We start from the raw sequence: 22,567 nt of genomic DNA, 5'->3' as shown, positions 1-22,567 counted from the left end.
GCAGATGTTCTTTTGTCTCGTCAGACCATCCTCTCCTACGAACGGCAGTTAAAACAAGCAGCTATTTATTAATGATAGCGTGCTTCCAAATGTTGGAAGTCTGCGGTAAATCTGCACTTTGCAATTACGAAAAGTGATCGCGACACACCAAAATACTAAGATGGGCTTTCAACGAGTGTGTCAGCTGACTATCAAAATAGTCCGTTGTAGAGTGGGGGTCATATTAATCGCCCCAAGAGAGACTGTTTGGCTAATAATTAGCTTTTCATTTCACAATTACCTCGTGCTGATTGGTTATTAGCAATTTTCCCGCGAACCCCATGCAGGTGATAATTAAAAAAACACCAGTGAAAACACACTATAAAAAAAACAGCGCTCTAAAGCCGCCTTAGAGCCTCCATTGAAAGCATTCCTTCCCGCTTTCGCAAAACAGACGTCCCAAAATACAGATTTCATATTCCTCGCTAACAGGTTCGCGTGGCACTTGATTAGTCTTCGCCGCGGAACTTGGCGGCCCTGATCCATGTTTCGGATGGATCGTTTTCAATGTACTACCAGCTTTTTGGCTTTGATGGTATCATTCAGCGCCATAGCAACTTCAAAAGGTAGCGTTGCTTGTATATCACTTCTTTTAGATAAAAGCTTATTTTTTAACCCAATTCAGAACTTTCGTAAAACCTTTGAGACTTCGTAATCATTTATTTAATGGATGAAATCGACACAGGTACACCTGGTGTTATAGGAGGAAGAGAAGTTCACAGTGACATCGCCTTTGCCAACTTCGAGGCCCACAAGTTCTCGTACTTAAACATTACAAGTCTTGGTTCAGATTATGTCCTCGATGGAGAAGAATGTGGTTTTGCATGTGTTAGCCTGCCGTCATGTTTCTCCTATAACCTGGCTGACATCAACGGAAGAATCTTATGTGAACTACTTCCATCGGACAAGTACAACAACTCGGACAAGTTCGTCAGCAACCAATCTTTCCATCACTTCAGTATTGTGGTAAGTTCATCAATGACAGTCTCTTTGAAATACATTTTGATAACAGCTTTTTCTTTTTTCTGTGTAAACTAATATCTTCAAGTTCATGGGAGACATTGGGTCAAACTTTTTAATGTATAATGTCAATACAAATGTCATAAATAGAACAGAATCACCGGATAAATGACTTGAGAGGTCTAATTTCTTTCAACTGACATTTAAAAGAAAACACAAGCGCGAATACACGACTGATTAGGTTCGACCTTTTAAGCTCGTTAAACAAAGCTAACAGCCAGGTTAACTCAGTGTATGACGTTTTTTCCAGCGAAAAGAGCGCCCTCATTTTTTCTACAGAAATATTAGGGTAGAAAAAATAAATAAAGGATATGACAAGGGGGCCCAAAGGAAATAAATTTTAATTCCGAGTAGTAAAATCAATATTTTACGAACAAGCGCAGCCTGATAAAAATTAAAGGATTAAAAATAAATATAACAGAATACTTGACTTGAGAGGCATAATATCGTTCAACCGACAATTACGGATCAAAACAACGACAAACTAAAGACTCCAATCGAACTTAGTAGGTTAGACCTTGAAGCTAGTTAAACAAAGCTACAGCTAACAGGCAGCCGTTAAATTCCTGTCTCATTTATTTTTCATGAAGCATAAAATATCCACACAGGAAGATCTTGTCATTTCAAGTTTTCCGCAAAAAAAAACTACGCACTCATTTTCTTTACCAAAATTGCCTCTTCTTTTTTTTTTTTTTTAGCAGCAAAAGCAATATCTTACGAACAAGCGCAGCGGTAAAAATTAAATATAACGGAATACTTGGTTATTTTTCATTTCCTTGAACTTTTCTATGAACTTGTGAGGAAGAAAAGTAGAAACCCTGAAATGAAACAGAAATTTCCATCGGTAAAGTTTCCAACGGGAAAACAGGATCCTTCTCTTAAGAAGACCATTTTTGTTCCACCGACAATTACGAGTAAAAACAAGTTAAAACTCGAGGCTCCAATCAAACAGAGTAATAAGTCAGTTAGATCTTGAAGCTCGCACAACAAAACCTAACATACAGTTGAATCCCTCTCTAATTTATTTTACATGAAGCAAAATGAAGGTCGGAGGATTGCGTCAACTCAACTTATCCGGAAAGAAAAAAAAAAAAAAAAACGATTTACAGCAGGCCGATTAAGGGAGCAGATTTACGGATGTTAATTTGGCTGATTTCAGAAAAAAAAAGTTACATATGGCTCTCTTGGAGTCATGAGATGCATAAGATGGTCTTGATATTGTTAGTCATTTTTATATAAGGTCATTTGCCCACACGCTGATATTCAACCGATGTTTGTGTGTTCTATAGAAAAAGCAACCCAAAGTTACAACACTTTTTGTACTCCAAAAAGATGTTAATGCAAAACTTGTTTAATCCGGCTTTCACCACTGCCACTGATAATTCGTTTTCTTTGGAACTTTTATTGGTCAGTCTCCCCACTTTCCTTATTCAAATTCGAGAAAACATTTAATGATCCTACTCGGCACTGGCACAAAAAGGGAACGTTCCTGTACTTGTACTCGGCTGAACTTTCGATATCGTCGTAATTTAATCCACTCTCATTTTAGGAGAACACGGCATCATCACGCGACCAGAAGGTTCCTGTCCTCTAGATCCTGATAAAACGGCCGAAATGTGTTGTCGTCAGTTTTCTCGGAAATAGCCGAATAGTTCCTAAACGAGTTTATACATATATACTTTTGTCCAGTTGTTAGCACAATTTTGTTGGGTGGAATAGTGTTGTCCTCAAGATTCTGTAAGAAATGCTTTTAAGTGTACAATTCAATTAGTTAAATAATTTCTTGTCTGAATGAAGCTGGAATATGTTTTTGCCGAAATGTTTTTCACCATGGAGAAAGCGTTTAGTCAATTTTGTTTGTTTGTTTGTTTTTTTCCTGCCTTTGGAACTTCTTTGTCGATAGCGAAATAAAACGCAGAGTCGTCATTTATCATGATGGTGTCTATTGGGCTTGCCTTAGCTTTGAGCTTAGCTTGCCTTCAGTTACTAAATTCCAGTTTATTTCTTAGCTTAAACTTAGCTTAGCTTAACTTAGCTTAGCTTAGCTTGGCTTAGCTTGGCTTGGCTTAGCTTGGCTTGGCTTGGCTTGGCTTGGCTTGGCTTGGCTTGGCTTGGCTTGGCTTGGCTTGGCTTGGCTTGGCTTGGCTTGGCTTGGCTTGGCTTGGCTTGGCTTGGCTTGGCTTGGCTTGGCTTGGCTTGGCTTGGCTTGGCTTGACTTGACTTAGCTTAGCTTAGCTTAGCTTAGCTTAGGTTAACTTAGCTTAGCGTAACTTAGCTTAGCTTAGCTTAGCTTAGCTTAGCTTAGTTTAGCTTGGCTTAGATTAGCTTAGCTTACCTTAGCTTTGCGTAGCTTTTCTTCAATTACTAAATATCAGTTTATTTCTTAGTCTCCATGTATGAGTGGACCATGCCAGAATGGTGGATCTTGCTTGTCAATTTATGAAAAGAACAGCTATCTGTGCCTTTGTGTGAAAGGATTCACAGGAAGTACTTGTCAAACAGGTAAGAAGACGATAACACTTGAGCAATGATCTCGTCAATATAATTTTAATGTCCAAAATGTTGCTTGACTACACCACAACTTAGTTTCTTTCTTTCTTTTAACCCTTCATAGTTTACATTTTGAGCCTCTCAAGCTATCTGGGATTAAATAACTATACCCTAGGCTTAAAAGAGGAAAAAAGTTCCATAAAAATGGTAACATCAACAGCAATAGCAATTACATAGGTCTTGAGGTAAAAAGATTGCCATTTAAGACGGCGGGTGGGAATAAGTTTCCCAGTCAGCAAGCAATCGACTGTGGAACAAACATTTAAAGGAGCAGATGCGTTGCTTATCCCTGACTGGATTATGATAATGGCGGACATCTGAAATCGTTTCTCAATAGCAAACATAAACTCTAAAGTTTTCAAGTACTTTCAAGCACAATGGTAGTGACACGGTTTGCCTACATTATGTTCAGTGAGAATGACTGTCCTGAGTCCAAATTCTTGTGGTTATTTCAGGCGGATAGTCGACAGTAGAGCTCAGTCACTTTGAAATTGAGGGAGACCTGAAAATAAAGAGATAATAATAAACTGTAAAGGAAGAAGGATGGTTAAGGATGCAAAAAATTAACACCGAGTACAAACGACGATCTGGAATAAATTAGGCTGAACGTTTCAATATGCGTAAACTGTGACGTAGTTCCAATTTAAATTTTAAACATTACTGTAAATTGAAAGTGCTATCGCGGCGGGGTACAAATAGAGTTGTGTTGTTAATTTTGCTCGGGCTCCGTCAAATATAACATCATCAAAATTTAGCAATTAAGAATTACTTTGCGGTATACAAACTTGTTGTTGTTCCTGTTTATATTGCTGGCTCCATCAAATATAACATCATCTGTTGTATTTTTTTTTTTTTTTTCTTTCAATCTTCCCTTCTAAAACAGATATCGATGACTGTGCAAGTCATCCCTGTAAGAACAACGGGATCTGCACAGACCGAGTGAACGGATTCAACTGCAGCTGCGCACCAGGATTTGATGGAACACAATGCGAAACAAGTAAGTATTAGTATTCCGAGTTAATGGCACTGCAATGCGTTCAATTTATTAACAGCCAATCCTATTTGATCACTTAACATAACACGTTCCAGAAAAAAAGGATATGAATAGATATAGTCAGAAAAAAAACACAAAACGTTAAAAGAAAAAACGAAAAATTTAGCAATTGAGCATTACTTTGCGGTATACAAACTTGTTGTTGTCCCTGTTTATATTGCGGGCTCCATCAAATATAACATCATCTGTTGTATTTTTTTCTCTTTCAATATTCTCTTCTAAAACAGATGTCGATGACTGCGCAAGTCATCCCTGTAAGAACAACGGGACCTGCGCAGACCGAGTGAACGGATTCAACTGCAGCTGCGCACCAGGCTTTAATGGAACACAATGCGAAACAAGTAAGTATTAGTATTTCTAGTTAATAGGACTGCAATGCGTTCAGTTTATTAACAGCCAATCCTATTTAACCTCTTAACATAACACGTTCCAGAAAAAAAGGGTTTGAATAGATAAAGTCAGAAAAAGAACACAAAACATTACAAGAAAAAAAAAGAAAAATTTGACAATTGAGGATGTGTTCGCGGTATACAAACTTGTTGTTGATCCTGTTTATATTCCGGATCAATAAAATATAACATCATCTGTTGTACTTTTTTCTTTTTTTTTTTTTTTGTTCAATCTTCCCTTCTAACACAGACATCGATGACTGTGCAAGTCACCCCTGTAAGAACAACGGGACCTGCACAGACCGAGTGAACGGATTCAACTGCAGCTGCGCACCAGGATTTAATGGGACACAATGTGAAACAGGTAACCGTCGCATAAATCATCACCAATCTTTCAAAATACGTGCTTAAATATATAATAGGGTCACAATGCTGATAATCGATGGACACCCAATAGAACTGCGTATTCGCTAATTAATAGCCACAGGAAAGTGGCACACAACGAGCTGATTTGTCACAGTGCATCTAACCAGCAGGTAATTTAAAACAATAATTATTTAACTAGTTACCTGGAGACTTTAATCTCTTTCCTTTCCCAGCAGAAATTTCGTTCTTCCGAGCATATTTCCTATATCGAAAAAAATTTTAAAAAATGCCAGCCGGAAGACACGCTACACCCGCTTAGAGGTGTGGTACCAGGGTCATATGTTCACATTCAATGAGAGAACAAGGGATGAGTGGTGAATTGGCTGGATGGGTGTAGCTCGAATTTATTCCTTCAGTAGAGAGAAGGAATGAAAGGAAGGAATTCACCCTGCCGACAAGAATATCCATCCACCAAGATGCTCGTTCTAGAAAACAGTTATTTCAAGGAGCGGATCCCTGGCATGCCCCTGAGTGGATTATGATAAAGATGCACATCTCAGAGACGTTTCCACTCCTCTGCATAGCAAACTTAAATCTGAACGTTTTGAAATACTTTCCGAAACCAGAAGTAGTGATCTCCTTTCCATACGAGAGGCTGATCTGAGTCCCTTTTGTTTTTTTTGTTTATTTCAGGCTATATAGCCGGGGCGATCGATATACTACTTGCGGTCAAAAGTAAAAAAAACTCTACTTCCATATCGGCATCAATTCTAAATAAAGGACACCGTGGCTTTGCTAAAATGATAATTTGAAATTACTCATGTTATTAAAAAAAAAAAACTTTTCCTTAGATTTCCTTGTTTTTTCCGCGATGTCAGAAAATCGCCTTTTGCTGTCGACGTGTATGCTTTTGGATAGAAGCCATTACCTCACTGCACATGTTTTGTAAGTCCTTGTTTTTACACCTTTGTATTCCAGGTTTGTTTTACCATTCGGCTGTAATAGGTGGAAATGTATCTCACCAAAGTCGCCTTTATCAGTTCCTGACGCCTGCTGTTGGATTGAACCCTCAGTGGGAGCTGTGTTACCGCGCCTCCACTCACGGCTGGGCTGGCAGTACCTTTCACAGCAGGTGTGACGGTAAACGTGACACGGTTACCATCATCAAAAATGGAGAGTACGTGTTTGGAGGATACACTGACATTCCCTGGGGTATGATGAATTTGCCGTTTCGAATAATCTAAAATCAATTTTTTTTTTTACATCCATCTGCAATTATGCTTTCAACTAACTTGTAGATTATTTTATTTATTTAAGTTATTAACATTAAAATTATTATTTTATTTAAGTTAGTAACATGAGTCCTCAGTACTTTTAAGGAGGTTCAAAACATTTTTCTGGTTTATTATGATTTTAAATCTCTGCTACTACTATTCCAATATACCAAGCAAACCCCGGATTAATAACAAGAATTCAAGGTACTGAGTTAGCATGCAAGGTACTGATTGTAGCTGACTCCACAGAACGTCGTAACATTTTCAACCTCTAGTTTTAAGGTTTCGAGTGGTTAATCCTTTTTTTGGCCATCAATTTTTCTGCTGAAATGTTCTTGTTTTTCAGACACTGATAATAGTTATGGTTCCACTTCCAATGCGTTCATATATTCACTCCGCAACAAGCGGGATTCGAACCCATGAGCACTGCAGTGCACTGCACAGCAACGGTATCGCAGAGGTCATGGGTTCGAGTCCCGTTCAGGCCTGAATATTTTTCAGGCTTTCATTTCACAACTGCTTAAGTTGTGCGTGTAACTGCGATGATTAATCATGACTTCATATCTTTCTCCACAGTTCAAATATATGATATTTCATATATTCATTTGTATGTTATTATTGTTTTTACTTTTCTTCCCTGCTCTTTAGATCCAAGTTGTATTTATGGTTCCACCTCCAATGCGTTCATATTTTCACTCCGCAACAAAGAAGGTCTGGCTCCATTTAAGAGCATGGTAACGAACCCAACATATGCAATTTGCAGGTACTCAGGTTTTTGTCCAACATTTGGTGGAGGGTGGGACATCCACATCGCTAACAATGCCAACAGTAACAATAATTCCTACACAGACTTTGGTCAATTCAACGACTACTCTGTTCCAAGTGGAGTAGAAGACCAGTACACAATCCTGGCTGGGACTCGTTACTTCTCACCTGATGAGGTGGAGGTGTTTTATCTTGGTTGACTTACCCTAACATCCCTTCATTCACATTTTAAACTCATTCATAAAATAACATAAACAAGCAAAACGATTAAAACGAATTATGTTAAGTTTCTTATGTTTTGAGATGTTTTGGAAGCAATACAAATAAGTCCTAACCATTTTATTTCAATTTTAACCTCACTACTGACCTAGACTTTTTGATATACGATTTATTCTTAACTTATAGTTCGCTGTTGTTGTTGGGGAAAGATCTCGTTGATCTGCTGGTGTTTTGGTCGGGGTGGGGGTGGGGAGGTGGGGGTGGGAGGGGATGGAAGGCAAGCGTAACCTAGTATGGTTATCGCGTTGGACGCCGGATTTTTCTGTTCCGGTAGGGGACTGACTGGGATAACTAACGGCGAAATGCTAACACAACCTGACAAATGTTGAATATAGAGTGTAACTGTCAATGAAGTGTCATCCCATTGTGGGAGTTTGGCAGTAGTTCGATACCCCTCATATGACAGAAACAAGGATAAGCTCTGGCGGTTGTAAAAATCTTTGCCATGCTCTTTATGCAAGATACTATGGACAAGACGTCTGTTTTTACGAACTTTTTGTAAACTCCTTATTTTACTCATAGTTGAGGGTCTCAATAGCAGTTATAATGGTTTTACGGTTCACATTTAAAGATGGTATTTGAGGGTCGACGATTAATTTTTGGGCTGTTTGATGATAGACGATAAAAGTTCAGTGATGAAGGGTAGCCTGAGAAAATTAATTAATTAATTTCTAAGCATTTTGATGGTTAAACAACATTTGTTTTCGTTTCTTGGTGCCCCACACCAATTGGCGCTTTGGCGGTTTTCTGTATTTAATCTTAAATATTTTACTCTGATACCTTTTATCTATTTATTGCAGCAAGGGATGTATAGTTGCCCGAGGAAACGTTTTTTTGAAACGAGCTCAGTTGCCTTATTTGGAGTTGTTTCGGCCACCTACAAACTTATCTTTAAATTGAAGGAAACCCAAAATTAAAAGTTATTTTACTGAGATAAGAAAACACCAAAACCATGAAGGAACAAGGATTGTCAAGGATGGAGAAGATTCAAACGGATTACAAACGACGAATTTGTAAATTTTAGGCCAAACCTTTCATGATGCTCAAATCGTGACGTATTCCTTTAATCAATGCTGAAATTAGTAGCCGTAACGTAAAGCTGTGAAGCGACAGCAAGAAATTCCGTCTGTAGACACCCTCGAGATCAAACGTTTTTTATCACAATCAGTAACATGCTCCTAATTAGCGAATATTTGACTGTGCTTATAAGGTATCACCACACCCAAGATGACCATTATTCGTTGGCGCCGCGTTGTGGTCGAACGTTTGACACAAACTGACCGCAGTAAAGTATATATAAAGGTATATTCGTTAAAATCAAAAATACAACGAATACAGCGCCCGATTTCCCAAAGTACAGAGGTCGACTAATCAAGCTCGTTTCCAGTCGAACTTTAGCGGGAGTAAGCTATCAACATCGCTGTGTCTTCTTGACACCTTTCTCTGAAAAAAAAAAAAAAAACTAACAAAATAAATAAAAGTTCTCGACAGGGTTTTATTTTTTTGCCTGATTATCGGGCAACATTCTCTCCAAATTTCAGCGGCAAACGATGAAACCTGGTAGATGACGAACTCAAAATGTGCGCTTCACTTGCTGAAAATTTCGTTTCGAGGTATGAAGGAAAATATACTTTGGGGCGTTCTTCCGGTGTAGTGAGATCAATACACAAAAGGTGTGAAAGCGACGGCACGTTGATCGATAAAGTGAAGGCTTATTTTACTTTAAAAATAGAGCTTGTCATTTACAAAGCCTAAGAGTCTGTAATGTTGCCTATCCTTTGCAAGATCTGAATTCCACCGCTCGTGCGCCCAGGTTAGTAAGAAGATAATTTTCGCTTCTGTTTCTTCTTTTCGGTTTTTGAAACGCCTTAGCTTAGAGATGCCGTTGACAACGACAGAGCCGCGTAGAGGAGACCCAAAAGATACTGTTGAGACAATGTTACCGTTACCGCTTTGAACGGCGAAAGCGCCAAGGAAGTAATTATAACTGTGCCTAGCGAATTTCAAACGTCTTCCTCGTCCAGTGCATGCAACTTTTCCTGCTCGAAGCAGAAACTTTTGTGGCTAGCAGCTAACGCATCAGCCCAATTTTGATTGAAAGTTTTTGAAACCATTTCCTTCTGGCTTTTTCCTCTGTGGACTCTGTGGTGCTTTCTTTGAACGTAAAAATGGACATGAACTTTTGCGTTTCTTCCACGACATATCTTGAAAGCTTAAATCAACATTCTACAAACAGATAACACTCAGAACAGCTCGTCGAGTAACAGACACAAACGTTTGACAATCGTACTACACGGAAATCAGTTACTCAACTTTTTAATGCAAGTTTACTTCTCATGACAAGCCGTTGACAGCTATCAATCAGAGTTAATTTATGCAAAGAATCGTTTTTCGTTTATAATTTAGCTTAGAATTCTTTTTTCATACAGTTTTACTTAAAATAGAAGAACGCAATGAGATCTATCTCAAAGAGCGAAAAACACCATTTTTGGGGAAAATGGTCAATTTTGGGAAATAGTGATCGATACTTTAATTAACAATAAGAAGATAGTTGTTGTAATATAAAACGTAGATAAATTAAGGACTCATGTATCATGCCGTAGAGTTCCAAAAGCAGCGATCCTCACCCTTAAGTCTCGCGGCGATTTCTTGTGACACTTTAAAAAGTGCAAAATTTTAAGAATTCAACCGCTAAGTTTGTGTTTAGATTGAAACTTGACATTATAAAGCTAGATAAGCATTTTTGCACCGTATAGATTCACTTGCAGGTACATTGTAGTTTTTTCCCTTTTAAAACTACACTCACAGTTACTTAGTCGAAATTCTACGGCAGCATGAGATCATTTATTATATTGTTAAGACAGGTTTACACCGAGTCGATTATGCAAGGATGTTATTAGGCTGTTCCAGGCTCACGGTCAGTGGGCACGATCGAAAAAGCGGGAGGGCGACGAACGGGATCAGCAACGAGCGGGTTCCGGAGAGAAAATGAAAGGGCAGGAAAGCCTTTAAGCATTGTTTTGAAAACCTCATTTCGCTCCCTTGAAAAAAGAACCGTTTTTTCGGTCAAATGTCGAAATCTCAGTATTTCGGTATCGAGTTACTCGTACGAGTTTCACCAGGCCACGCTGATCTTCACAGCATGTTATGTTCTTTTGCGAAGTCATGTCAGCCGTGTGTAGAATCTCTTCGAATGAGGAAATCTCTGTGTAGGCGTACAGAGAATTAATTACCGGCAAATGATTAGATCCATATGGAGGATCAAAATTATGGTCTTTCCAGAACAAAGACAAACAATGACATATACAACACACAAAACGGTTAACAGACTTGCGAGGAAACAGCTACACTATATGTGGTGCCAGAACGAGTTATAGACCTAAACATCGACCTCTAGAGGCAAAAGCTCCAAATCGGTGGAAATAATGGTAAGAAAATCTTTACCACGGCCCAGGTTGATCAGGCAAGTTCTTTGCCGCTCCATTCACACGTGAACAGTCCTGCAAACGATTCTCGACAGTATATCACAGTATGAGTAAATTTCGACTCCTCGAAATCACGCACGCCTAACACGCTTCCTATGTTATGCTTCACATGGCTTCAGACAAACAGACAAGGTGCTGATGTACACTGTTAAAAGTAACCAATCACAGCGTATACCAGGGACTGGTATGCCGGAATGAGATTTTTCTTAAAAAACAACAACAACAACAGCAATGCTTGCAGGCTTTCCCGCCCTCTCCTTTTCTCTCCCAGACCACGCTCATCGCCCGCCCGCTTTTTTTGATCGTCCCCAATGACGTGGGAGAGCCTGGAACAGGCTAGGTTGTCATTTCCATTTGTAAGCAATCATTAAACATATATAGATTTTTTTGTAGTTGTGTAATATGTAACGGTTTAATGAACATATTAATAAAGTTCCATTGCAATTCTGCAAAGGTTTTGCGTTCAATTTGTGCTTACTGCATGCTGGAAGACTGTTTGTTTGTTTTTCAACTTCACCCTCTCACGATCCGATTAAAGACTAATTTCCCTTCTTAAGAGCTTCTGCCTGAGAGACCAAGGAAGACTTGGAATTAAGGGTGCTCCGATTTTCCTAAAAATCCCCGTAAAAGTTCTTTGCAGACTTATGTACTGAAGTTTTATCTTCATTCATCGTTTTCCACCCGGGTTCTGGATATCGGCCCCATGGGGGTCCTGTGAGGTTAATTTTCCACCAAATTTTGGGAACTTTTTAACAACTCCCTCACAGAGTAAGAAATAATTTCAAACAAAACCAAAGTCTTCCTCGTAAAGCCTAACGCTTAGGCTCTTATCGGAAGAGATATATATTTGCTCGCAAGAATATTTTTCTCGCCCGCAAGTAATAGAGTACAACATCGAGAAATATGTGGCACCTGACTCTGATTCGTCTATATCAATGAAAAGTAATTACCTTTAACAGTAATTATAATCAGGACACAGTGGGCTTACAGAATAGAACAATGCTTGAACTTGAGTGACTCATACTAAGTCTCGGTCAGTGTAAAACGCAGACTGCATAATGAAAACTTTAGCTAAAATTCTAAAAAATATACATTTATTACCGCGGAGCGAAACAAGCGCTCTTGCCTTCGTTCGAGATACACATCGCAACAGGGAAACATTTTCAAGACGAAAAGTGTCCACTGAAAACTGATTTTCCCTTCGGTTTTTCTCCATGATCATTAATAAGGTGATATGCAAAACAATTTCTTTTTTTTATTTAGAATATAGTCTATATTCGGAATATAGTTAAATTTCATTGTTCCAGGCAGTTTGGGCGATAAAGGACATAAAGTTACAAATACAAGGAATATTAAACGTAGAAATAGGATCAACTGGGAAAAATTGGAGTTCCAGGTGGGATTTGAACTCACCACCCTCTGTGATTTAGCCGGATGCTCTAACCACTGAGCCACTGGAGACATAAGGACATAAAGCCTCATACAAAGCCATTTCAAGGGCACTTGATGATGTTTTTCGAACAAAAGCATTGAATTTATGTTAATGTTTCTCATTGAAAAAAGCCTCCCACGCAGACATTCTTTTATCTTGTCAGACAATCCTCCCCAACGAACGTAAGTTAAAACAAACGGCTATTTATCACTCATAGCGTGCTTCCAAATGTAAGAAGTCTGCGATAACTCTGCACTTTGCAGTCAAAAAAATGATCGTGAGACACCAAAATACTGAGGTGGGCTTTCAACGAGTGTGTCAGCTGACTATCAAAATAGTCCTTTGAATAGTGGGGGTCATATTAATCGCCCCAAGGGAGACTGTTTAGCTAATGATTACAGCTTTTCATTACACAATTACCTCGCGTTGATTGGTTATGTAGTAACTTTCCCGCCACCCCCCTGCAGTTGATAATCAAAAAAACACCAGTGAAAACACACCGTAAAAAACCCCGCGCTCTAAAGGCGCCTATCGGCCTCCATTGAAAGCGGTCCTTCTCGCTTTCGCAAAACAGACGTCCCGCAATACAGATTTCATATTCCTTGCAAACAGGTTCGAGTGGCGCTTGACTAGTCTTCGCCGCGGAACTTGGCGGCTCTGATCCACGTTTCGGATGGACCTTTTTCAATGTACTACCAGCTTTTTGCCTTTGATGGTATCATTCAGCGCCATAGCAACTTCAAAAGGTAGCGTTACAAATATATCACTTGTTTGACATAAATGCTCATTCTTTAACCCAATTCAGAAATTTCGTAAAACCTTTGAGACTCTATTCATTTAATGGATGAAATCGACGCAGGTACAACTGATGTTATAGGAGAAAGAGGAGTTCAGAGTGGCTTCGCCTTTGCCAACTTCGAGCTCCACAAGTTCTCGTACTTAAACATCACAAGTCTTGGTTCAGATTATGTCCTCGATGGAGAAGAATGTGGTTTTGCATGTGTTAGCCTGCCGTCATGTTTCTCCTATAACCTGGCTGCATTTTATGACATCAACGGAAGAATGTCATGTGAACTACTCCCATCGGACAAGTACAACAACTCGGACAAGTTCATCAGCAGCCAATCTTTCCATCACTTCAGTATTGTGGTAAGTAGTTCACTATGACAAACTCTTGAAATGCATTCTGATAACAGTTGTTTTTTTCTTCTTCTTCTTCTTCTTCTTCTTCTTCTTCTTCTTCTTCTTCTTTGTAAACTAATATCTTCAAGTTCTTGGAGGACATTGGATCAAACTTTTAAAATTATTCAGCAGCAATGTATAATGTCAATACAAATGTCATAAATAGAACAGAATCACCGGATAAATGACTTGAGAGGCCTAATTTTGTTCAACTGACATTTACAAGAAAACACAAGCGCAAATACAAGACTGATTATGTTTGACCTTTTTTTAAAAGCTCGTAAAACAAAGCTAACAGCCAGGTTAACTCCATGTATGAAGTTTTATGAAACAAAACACATCCACCCAAGAAGATCTCTTTCCTTATTTTTTTATTTTTTTTTTCCAGCGAAAACTGCGCCCTCACTTTTTTCTACAAAAATAGTAGAGTACAAAAATATATAAAGGATATGACAAGGGGGCCCAAAGATAATAAATTTTAATTCCGAGGAGCAAAATCAATATTTTACGAACGAGCGCACCCTATTAAAAGGGATTTAAAATAAATATAACAGAATACTTGACTTGAGATGGATAATGTCGTTCAACCGACAATTACGAATAAAAACACAGACTAAAGACTCCAATCGAACTTAGTAGGTTAGACCTTGAAGCTAGTTAAACAAAGTTACAGCTAACAAGCAGCCGTTAACTTCCTGTCTCATTTATTTTTCATGAAGCATAAAATATCCACACAGGAAGATCTTGTCATTTCAAATTTTCCGCAAAAGAACTGCGCACTCATTTTCTTTACAATTTTCGTTCAACCGACAATTACGAATAAAAACACAAACTAAAGACTCCAATCGAACTTAGTAGGTTAGACCTTGAAGCTAGTTAAACAAAGTTACAGCTAACAAGCAGCCGTTAACTTCCTGTCTCATTTATTTTTCATGAAGCATAAAATATCCACACAGGAAGATCTTGTCATTTCAAGTTTTCCGCAAAAGAACTGCGCACTCATTTTCTTTACAAACATTGCCTGATATATGAGTGCCGCGAAGATATGAAATTCTATTTTTTGTTTTCTTATTTTTTTTTATTATTTTTTTTTTTTTCAGCAGCAAATGCAATATCTTACGAACAAGTGCAGCGGTAAATATTAAATATCACGGAATACTTGGTTATTTTTCATTTCTTTGAACTTTTCTATGAACTTGTGAGGAAGAAAAGTAGAAACCCTGAAATGAATCAGTAATTTCCATCGGCAAAGTTTCCAACGGGAAAGCAGGATCCTTCTCTTAAGAACCCCATTTTTGTTCCATCGACAATCACGAGTGAACACAAGCAAAAACTCGAGTCTCCAATTAAACAGCGTAATAAGTTAGATCTTGAAGCTCGCACAACAAAACCTGACAAACAGTTGAATCCCTCTATAATTTATTATACATGAAGCAAAAAAAGAAGGTCGGAGGATTTCTTCAACTCAACTTTTCCGGCAAAAAAAAAATAAAAAAAATAAAAAATAATAAAATAAATAAAAATAATAATAATAATAATAATAATAATAATAATGATAATAATGATAATAATAATAACGATTTACAGTAGGACCGATTAAGAAAACAAATTTACGGATGTTAATTGGGCTGATTTAAGGAAAAAAGTTACATATGGCTATCTTGGAGTCATGAGATGCATAAGATGATCTTGATATTTTTAGTTATTTTCATTTAAGGTCATTTGCCCACACGCTGATATTAAACCGATGTTTGTGTATTCTATAGAAAAAGCAACCCAAACTTAAAACACTTTTTTACTCCAAAAACATGTTAATGCAAAGCGGGTTTAATCCGGCTTTCGCCACTGTCACTGATAATTTGTTTCCTTTTGAACTTTTATTGGTCAGTCTCACTCCTTTCCTCAGTCGAATTCGCGAAAACATTTAATGATTCTACTTGGCACAAGCAGAAAAAGGGAACGTTCCTGTACTTGTACTCGGCTGAACTTTCGATATCGTCGTAATTTAATCCACTCTTATTTTTGGAGAACACGGAATCATCACGCGACCAGAAGGTTCCTGTCCTCTAGATCCTGATAAAAAAGCCAAGATGTGTTGTCGTCAGTTTTCTCAAGCTCGGAAATAGCCGAATAGTTACTAAACGAATTTATATATACATATTTTGGTCCAGTTATTAGCATAATTTCATTGGGTGGTATAGTATTACATACAGCGGGAAAGCTTTCAGTTACTTTCGTTTCTTTTTTCCTGCCTTTGGAACTTCTTTGTCGTTAGCGAAATAAAACGCAGTCGTCATTAACCATGATGGCCGGTGTCTATAAAGCTTGCCTTAACTTGGCTTAGCTTAGCTTAGCTTAGCTTAGCTTAGCTTAGCTCAGCTCAGCTCAGCTCAGCTCAGCTCAGCTCAGCTCAGCTCAGCTCAGCTCAGCTCAGCTCAGCTCAGCTTAGCTTAGCTTAGCTTAGCTTAGCTTAGTTTAGCTTAGCTTAGCTTAGCTTAGCTCAGCTTAGCTCAGCTTAGCTTAGCTTAGCTTAGCGTAGCTTAGCTTAGCTTAGCTTAGCTTAGCTTAGCTTAGCTTAGCTTAGCTTAGCTTAGCTTAGCTTAGTTTAGCTTAGCTTGGCTTAGATTATCTCAGCTTACCTTAGCTTTGGTTAGCTTTCCTTCCATTACTAAATATCAGTTTACTTCTTAGTCTCCATGTATCAGTGGACCATGCCAAAACGGTGGATCTTGCCTGTCAATTTATGAGAAAAACAGCTATCTGTGCCTTTGTGTGAAAGGATACACAGGAAGTACTTGTCAGGCAGGTAAGACGACGATAACACTTGAACAATGATCTCGTCAATATAATTTTAAAGTCAAAAATGTTGCTTGACTACACCAGAACTTAGTTTCTTTCTTTCTTTTAACCCTTTAGAGTTTACATTTTGAGCCTCTCAAGCTACCTGGGTTTAAATAACTATACCCTAAGCTTAAAAGGAAAAAAAAGTTCCATACATGGTAACATCAACAGCAATAGCGATTATATAAGCCTTGAGGTAAAATGATTGCTATTTAAGACGGCGGGTGGCAATAAGTTTCCCAGTGAGCAAGCAATCGTCTGTGGAACAAACTTTTTAAGGGGCAGATGCGTTGCTTGTCCCCTACTGGATTATGACAATGACGCACATCTGAAATCTTTTCTCAATAGCAACCATAAACTCTAAAAGTTTTCAAGTACTTTCAAGCACAGTATTAGTGATCTGCTTTGCCTACATTGTGTTGAGTAAGAATGGCTCTCCTGTGTCCAAATTCTTGTGGTTATTTCAGGCGGACAGTACGTAGGCGGATAGTAGACAGAAGAGCTCAGTCACCTTAAAATTGAGGGAAACCGGAAAATAGAGAGATACTAATAAACCATAAAGGAACAGGGATGGTTAAGGACCCAAAAGAGTAACGCAGAGTACAAACGACGATTTGGAATAGTTTAGGCTAAACTTTTCAAAATGTGCAAACTGTGACGTAGTTCCAATTCAAATTTTCAACATTACTGTAGATTAAAATTGCTATCGCGGCGGGGTACAAATAGAGTTGTGTTGTTAATTTTGCTCGGGCTCCGTCAAATATAACATCATCTGTTGTAATTTTTCTCCTTCAATCTTCCCTCCCGAACACAGACATCGATGACTGTGCGGGTCATCCCTGTAAGAACAACGGGACCTGCACAGACCGAGTGAACGGATTCAACTGCAGCTGCGCATCAAGCTTTAATGGAAAACAATGTGAAACAAGTAAATACAGTTGAACCTCCCGTAAGCGACCACCCAAAATGTCAAGCCCAGGTAGTCGCTTAGGAGAGCTTAGAACATATTAAGTCAAATTTAGCCTCATTAGCATATGGTAACTGCAGAGACTTAACCCATGTTTTAAACGTCTTATCGCAGTGATTTCGACTTTAAAAAAATCTGGTACTTTCCGCAGCATTTCTCGATACTACCCAGGACTGCGATAATGTTACAGCTTATTATTAATTTTCGCTCTCTTATATGTCAAGTGGTCGCTAACGGGAGGTTGAAAAGAAAAGAAAATTTTAAACTCTTACCTCTAAAAGTGGTCGCGGTCGCTTACGAGAGGTAGTCGCTTGTATGAGGTTCCAAATATGGTGATTTGACCTGGAAACTTTTGGTATTTCGGAAAACAGGTCGCTGAGGAGAGAAGGTCGCTTAGGAGAGGGGGTCGCAACTGGAGGTTCGACTGTATTAGTATTTCGAGTTAATACGACTGCAATGCGTTCAGTTTATTAACAGCCAATTCTATTTGACCTCTTAACATAACACGCCCCAGAAAAAGGGGTATGAATAGATATAGTCAGAAAAAGAACACAAAGCGTTCAAAAAAAACAAAAAAAGAAGAGAAATTTGACATTTGAGAATGCGTTCGCAATATAGAAACTTGAAGTTGTTCCTGTTTATATTCCGGGCTCCGTCTAATATAACATCATCTTTTGTCTTCAAATAACACGTTCCAGAAAATAAGGGTCTGAATAGATATATTCAGACAAAAAAAACACAAAACATTAAAAGGAAAAACGAAAAATTTAGCAATTGAGAATTACTTCGCGGTATACAAACTTGTTGTTGTTCCTGTTTATATTGTGGGCTTCGTCAAATATAACATCATCTGTTGTATTTTTTTCTCTTTCAATCTTCCCTTCTAACACAGATATCGATGACTGTAAGGGTCATCCCTGTAAGAACAACGGAACCTGCACAGACCGAGTGAACGGATTCAACTGCAGCTGCGCACCAGGCTTTAATGGGAAACGATGTGAAACAGGTAACCGTCGCATAAATCATCACCAATGTTTCAAAATGCGTGCTTAAGGTCATTCCCCAGTATTGCATTGCGCATTCCTACTGCGAATAATTTCACGCGTGATTAGCGCGCGCGCATAAAAAAATGGCGGCTTTTTCTTTACAGCTGGACCTCGCCATAGAGGTAAATCGTCATTTTCTCGCAAACGAGTATGGTGACCTATGATTTTTTTTTTTTTTTTTTTTTCTGTTGTTTTGAATTGAGTAATAAATTTCTCTGTGTAAAATAAACATGGACCAATTCTCAGTGTAGAACAAAAAGCAATAGTGGGAAACGTGAATTTAGCAAGCAACCGTGATAACAATCATGGTGCTATTATAAGGATTTGTATGGGTATAAACCAGGTACTGTTGCACTTAAACGAACGTGGGGACCCCTCATTTTTATTTCAAAATTTAAGTTCCTATAATATAAATAATCAATAGGCAAAGTTTCACAAAAATCTCAATGCAGGTTCTATTTCAGTGGAATGACCTTAAATATATAATAGGTTCACAATGCTGATAATCGATCGACACCCAATAAAACTGCGTATTCGCTAATTTATAGCCACAGGAAAGTGGTACAATACGAGCTGATTTGTCACAGGGCGTCTAACCAGCAGATAATATAAAACAATAATTATTTAACTAGTTACCTGGAGACTTTAATCTCTTTCCTTTCCCAGCAGAAATTTCGTTCTTCCGAGCATATTTCCTATATCGAAAAAAAAAAATATATCCCAGCCAGAAGACACACACTACACACGCTTAGAGGTGTGGTACCAGAGTCATATGTTCACATTCAATGAGAGAACAAGGGGTGAGTGGTGAATTGGCTGGATGGGTGTAGCTCGAATTTGTTCCTTCAGTAGAGAGAAGGAATGAAAGGAAGGAATTCACCCTGCCGACAAGAATATCCCTCCACCAAGATGCTTGTTCGAGAAAACAGTTATTTCAAGGAGCGGATCCCTTGCATGTCCCTGAGTGGATTATGATAAAGATGCACATCTCAGAGACGTTTCCACTCCTCTGCATAGCAAACTTAAATCTGAACGTTTTGAAATACTTTCCGACACCAGTAGTAGTGATCTCCTTTCCATACTTACTACATTGCTATACAAGCCGCTGATCTGACTCCCTTTTACTTTGTCTATTTCAAGCTGTATACCGGGGGTCATATACTACTTGCGGTCAATAGTAAAAAAGTAAACTTCCATATCGGTATCAGTTCTAAATAAAGGACACCGTAGCTTTGCTAAAACGACAATTTGAAATTACTCATATTATTTTTAAAAAAAAACTTTTCCTTAGATTTGCTTGCTTTTCCGCGATGTGAGAAAATCGCCTTTTGCTGTCGACATGTGTGCTTTTGGATATTAGCCATTACCTCACTGTTCACAAGTTTTATAAGTCCTTGTTTTTACACCTTTTTATTCCAGGTTTGTTTTACCATTCGGCTGTAATAGGTGCGAATGTATCTTACCAAAGTCGCCTTTATCAGTTCCTAACGCCTGCTGTTGGATTGAACCCTCAGTGGGAGCTGTGTTACCGCGCCTCCACTCACGGCTGGGCTAGCAGTACCTTTCACAGTAGGTGTGATGGCAAAAATCATACGGTTACCATCATCAAAAGTGGACAATATGTGTTTGGAGGATACACTGACATTCCTTGGGGTATGATGAATTTGCCGTTTCGAATAATCTAAAATCAATTTTTTTTTTACATTCATTTGCAATAGCTGGTTTTCACATGACGTCACTAAAATTCGAACTACAAAATTATTGATCTTCCTGAGATTTTACTTTAATGATGTATAAGAGCAGCTGAAAACTAATATTCATACAAATTTTCGCTCCGAATGGTTTCTTGGTTTTGTAAAACACTACGCTTGAATTTCCAAGCTTTTGCGTGACGCGGCATTTACATGACGGCCTAGAGAGCTGTCATGATGGTTAAAAAACTGACTTATTTCGGGGAACTTAGCTATCTGAACAGCTATCTTTTTATTTTAATGTTTTAGAGTTCCTCGAGGGATAAATTCACGGTTTTGTAACAAAACTCAGTGACAGATGTTTCTGTTGGTTTCCGCCCGCCATGTTGGTGCCCATACGGATGGGCACCAGCATGGCGTCTCCATACAGATCTCTATAAATTTGGGGAAAAAAAATTTCTCCGCATATCTCGCATAAGAATTTTGACGAGAGTCTTTGCATATTTACCTTCTTTCATTTCCCAGATTCTAGACTTTATTTATTGACCTGTTTTGATTTTCATTTTGATCTATTTTTAATTGCGTGACACTGAAAGCCGGCAATTATGCTTATAACTAACTTGTAGATTATTTTATTTATTTAAGTTATTAACAATAAAATTATTATTTTATTTAAGTTAGTAACATGAGCCCTCAGTACTTTTAAGGAGGTTCAAAAAATTTTTCTGGTTTACTATGATTTTAAATCTCTGCTACTCCTATTCCAATATACCAAGCAAACCTCGGATTAAAAACAAGAATTCAAGGTACTGACTTAGCATGCAAGGTACTGATTGTAGCTGACTCCACAGAACGTCGTAACATTTTCAACCTCTAGTTTTAAGGGTTTTTTTGGCCATCAGTTTTTCTGCTGAAATGTTCTTGTTTTCCAGACACTGATAATAGTTATGGTTCCACTTCCAATGCGTTCATATTTTCACTCCGCCACAGGCGGGATTCGAACCCATGAGCACTGCAGTGCACTGCACTACAGCGGTATCGCAGAGGTCATGGGTTCGAGTCCCGTTCAGGCCTGAATATTTTTCAGGCTTTCATTTCACAACTGCTTAAGTTGTCTGTATAACTGCGATGATCAATCATGTCTTCATATCTTTCTCCACAGTTCAAATATATGATATTTCATATATTCATTTGTATGTTATTATTGTTTTTACTTTTCTTCCCTGCTCTTTAGATCCAAGTAGGATTTATGGTTCCACCTCCAATGCGTTCATATTTTCACTCCGCAACAAAGAAGGTCTGGCTCCATTTAAGAGCATGGTGACGACTCCATCATATGCAATAGTCAGGCGCTCAAGTCTTGGTCCAACATTTGGTGATCTGTATGACATCTACATTGCTAACAATGCCAACAGTAACACTAATTCCTACACAGACTTTGGCTACTCTTACTCTGTTCCAAGTGGAGTACAAGACCGGTTCACAATCCTGGCTGGGACTCATGACTTCTCACCTGATGAGGTGGAGGTGTTTTATCTTGGTTGACTTACCCTAACATCCCTTCATTCACATTTTAAACTCATTCATAAAATAACATAAACAAGCAAAATTATTAAAACGAATTATGTTAAGTTTCTTATGTTTTGAGATGTTTTGGAACCAATGCAAATAAGTCCTAACCATTTTATTTCAATTTTAACCTCACTACTGACCTAGACTTTTTGATATACGATTTATTCTTGACTTGTGGTTCGCTGTTGTTGTTGGGGAAAGATCTCGTTGATCTGCTGGTGTTTTGGTCGGGGTGGGGGTGGGGAGGTGGGGGTGGGAGGGGATGGGAGGCAAGCGTAACCTAGTATGGTTATCGCGTTGGACGCCGGATTTTTCTGTTCCGGTAGGGGACTGGCTGGGATAACTAACGGCGAAATGCTAACACAACCTGACAAATGTTGAATATAGAGTGTAACTGTCAATGAAGTGTCATCCCATTGTGGAAGTTTGGCAGTAGTTCGATACCCCTCATATGACAGAAACAAGGATAAGCTCTGGCGGTTGTAAAAATCTTTGCCATGCTCTTTATGCAAGATACTATGGACAAGACGTCTGTTTTTACGAACTTTTTGTAAACTCCTTATTTTACTCATAGTTGAGGTTCTCAATAGCAGTTATAATGGTTTTACGGTTCAC

At 38.4% G+C, this 22,567-nt stretch overlaps 3 protein-coding genes across 3 annotated transcripts; all 3 read left to right on the top strand.

Annotated features, from left to right (window-relative positions):
• The first annotated feature begins 371 nt into the window (after positions 1–371).
• Positions 372–5,164, top strand: LOC110053966 (uncharacterized). Its single transcript, XM_020760289.2, has 5 exons — positions 372–605; positions 725–1,005; positions 3,447–3,561; positions 4,493–4,606; positions 4,891–5,164. Exons 1-5 carry the CDS (start codon positions 524–526, stop codon positions 5,013–5,015), a joined length of 717 nt encoding a protein of 238 aa, XP_020615948.2. The 5' UTR covers positions 372–523; the 3' UTR covers positions 5,016–5,164.
• Positions 5,165–5,259: 95 nt separating this feature from the next.
• On the top strand, positions 5,260–7,910 carry LOC110061916 (uncharacterized; the record flags this gene model as incomplete). The annotated part of the gene is made up of 3 exons (XM_089272317.1): positions 5,260–5,416; positions 6,397–6,630; positions 7,341–7,910. Coding segments are annotated over 3 exons (708 nt in total), but the record flags the coding sequence as incomplete, so codon positions are not given.
• Positions 7,911–13,493: 5,583 nt separating this feature from the next.
• On the top strand, positions 13,494–22,178 carry LOC149105058 (uncharacterized). The gene is made up of 3 exons (XM_089272315.1): positions 13,494–13,744; positions 20,050–20,342; positions 21,615–22,178. Exons 1-3 carry the CDS (start codon positions 13,494–13,496, stop codon positions 21,923–21,925), a joined length of 855 nt encoding a protein of 284 aa, XP_089128441.1. The 3' UTR covers positions 21,926–22,178.
• The last annotated feature ends 389 nt before the right edge of the window (positions 22,179–22,567 follow it).

The sequence above is a fragment of the Orbicella faveolata genome, unplaced genomic scaffold (assembly GCF_042242905.1).
Source record: "Orbicella faveolata isolate gen_17 unplaced genomic scaffold, um_ofav_v1 contig_34, whole genome shotgun sequence".
NCBI lineage: Eukaryota > Metazoa > Cnidaria > Anthozoa > Scleractinia > Merulinidae > Orbicella > Orbicella faveolata.
This window is presented reverse-complemented; position numbering and strand designations above follow the sequence as displayed.

Excerpts from the sequence above, each read along its gene's own strand:
- LOC110053966 (XM_020760289.2), top strand. The coding sequence starts at position 524 with ATGTTTCGGATGGATCGTTTTCAATGTACTACCAGCTTTTTGGCTTTG. Across the intron at positions 1,006-3,446 it reads TCCATCACTTCAGTATTGTG|TCTCCATGTATGAGTGGACC; the intron begins GTAAGTTCATCA and ends TTTATTTCTTAG. Across the intron at positions 4,607-4,890 it reads TGGAACACAATGCGAAACAA|ATGTCGATGACTGCGCAAGT; the intron begins GTAAGTATTAGT and ends CTTCTAAAACAG.
- LOC149105058 (XM_089272315.1), top strand. The coding sequence starts at position 13,494 with ATGGATGAAATCGACGCAGGTACAACTGATGTTATAGGAGAAAGAGGA. Across the intron at positions 13,745-20,049 it reads GAACTACTCCCATCGGACAA|CCATTACCTCACTGTTCACA; the intron begins GTACAACAACTC and ends TTTGGATATTAG. Across the intron at positions 20,343-21,614 it reads ATACACTGACATTCCTTGGG|ATCCAAGTAGGATTTATGGT; the intron begins GTATGATGAATT and ends CCTGCTCTTTAG.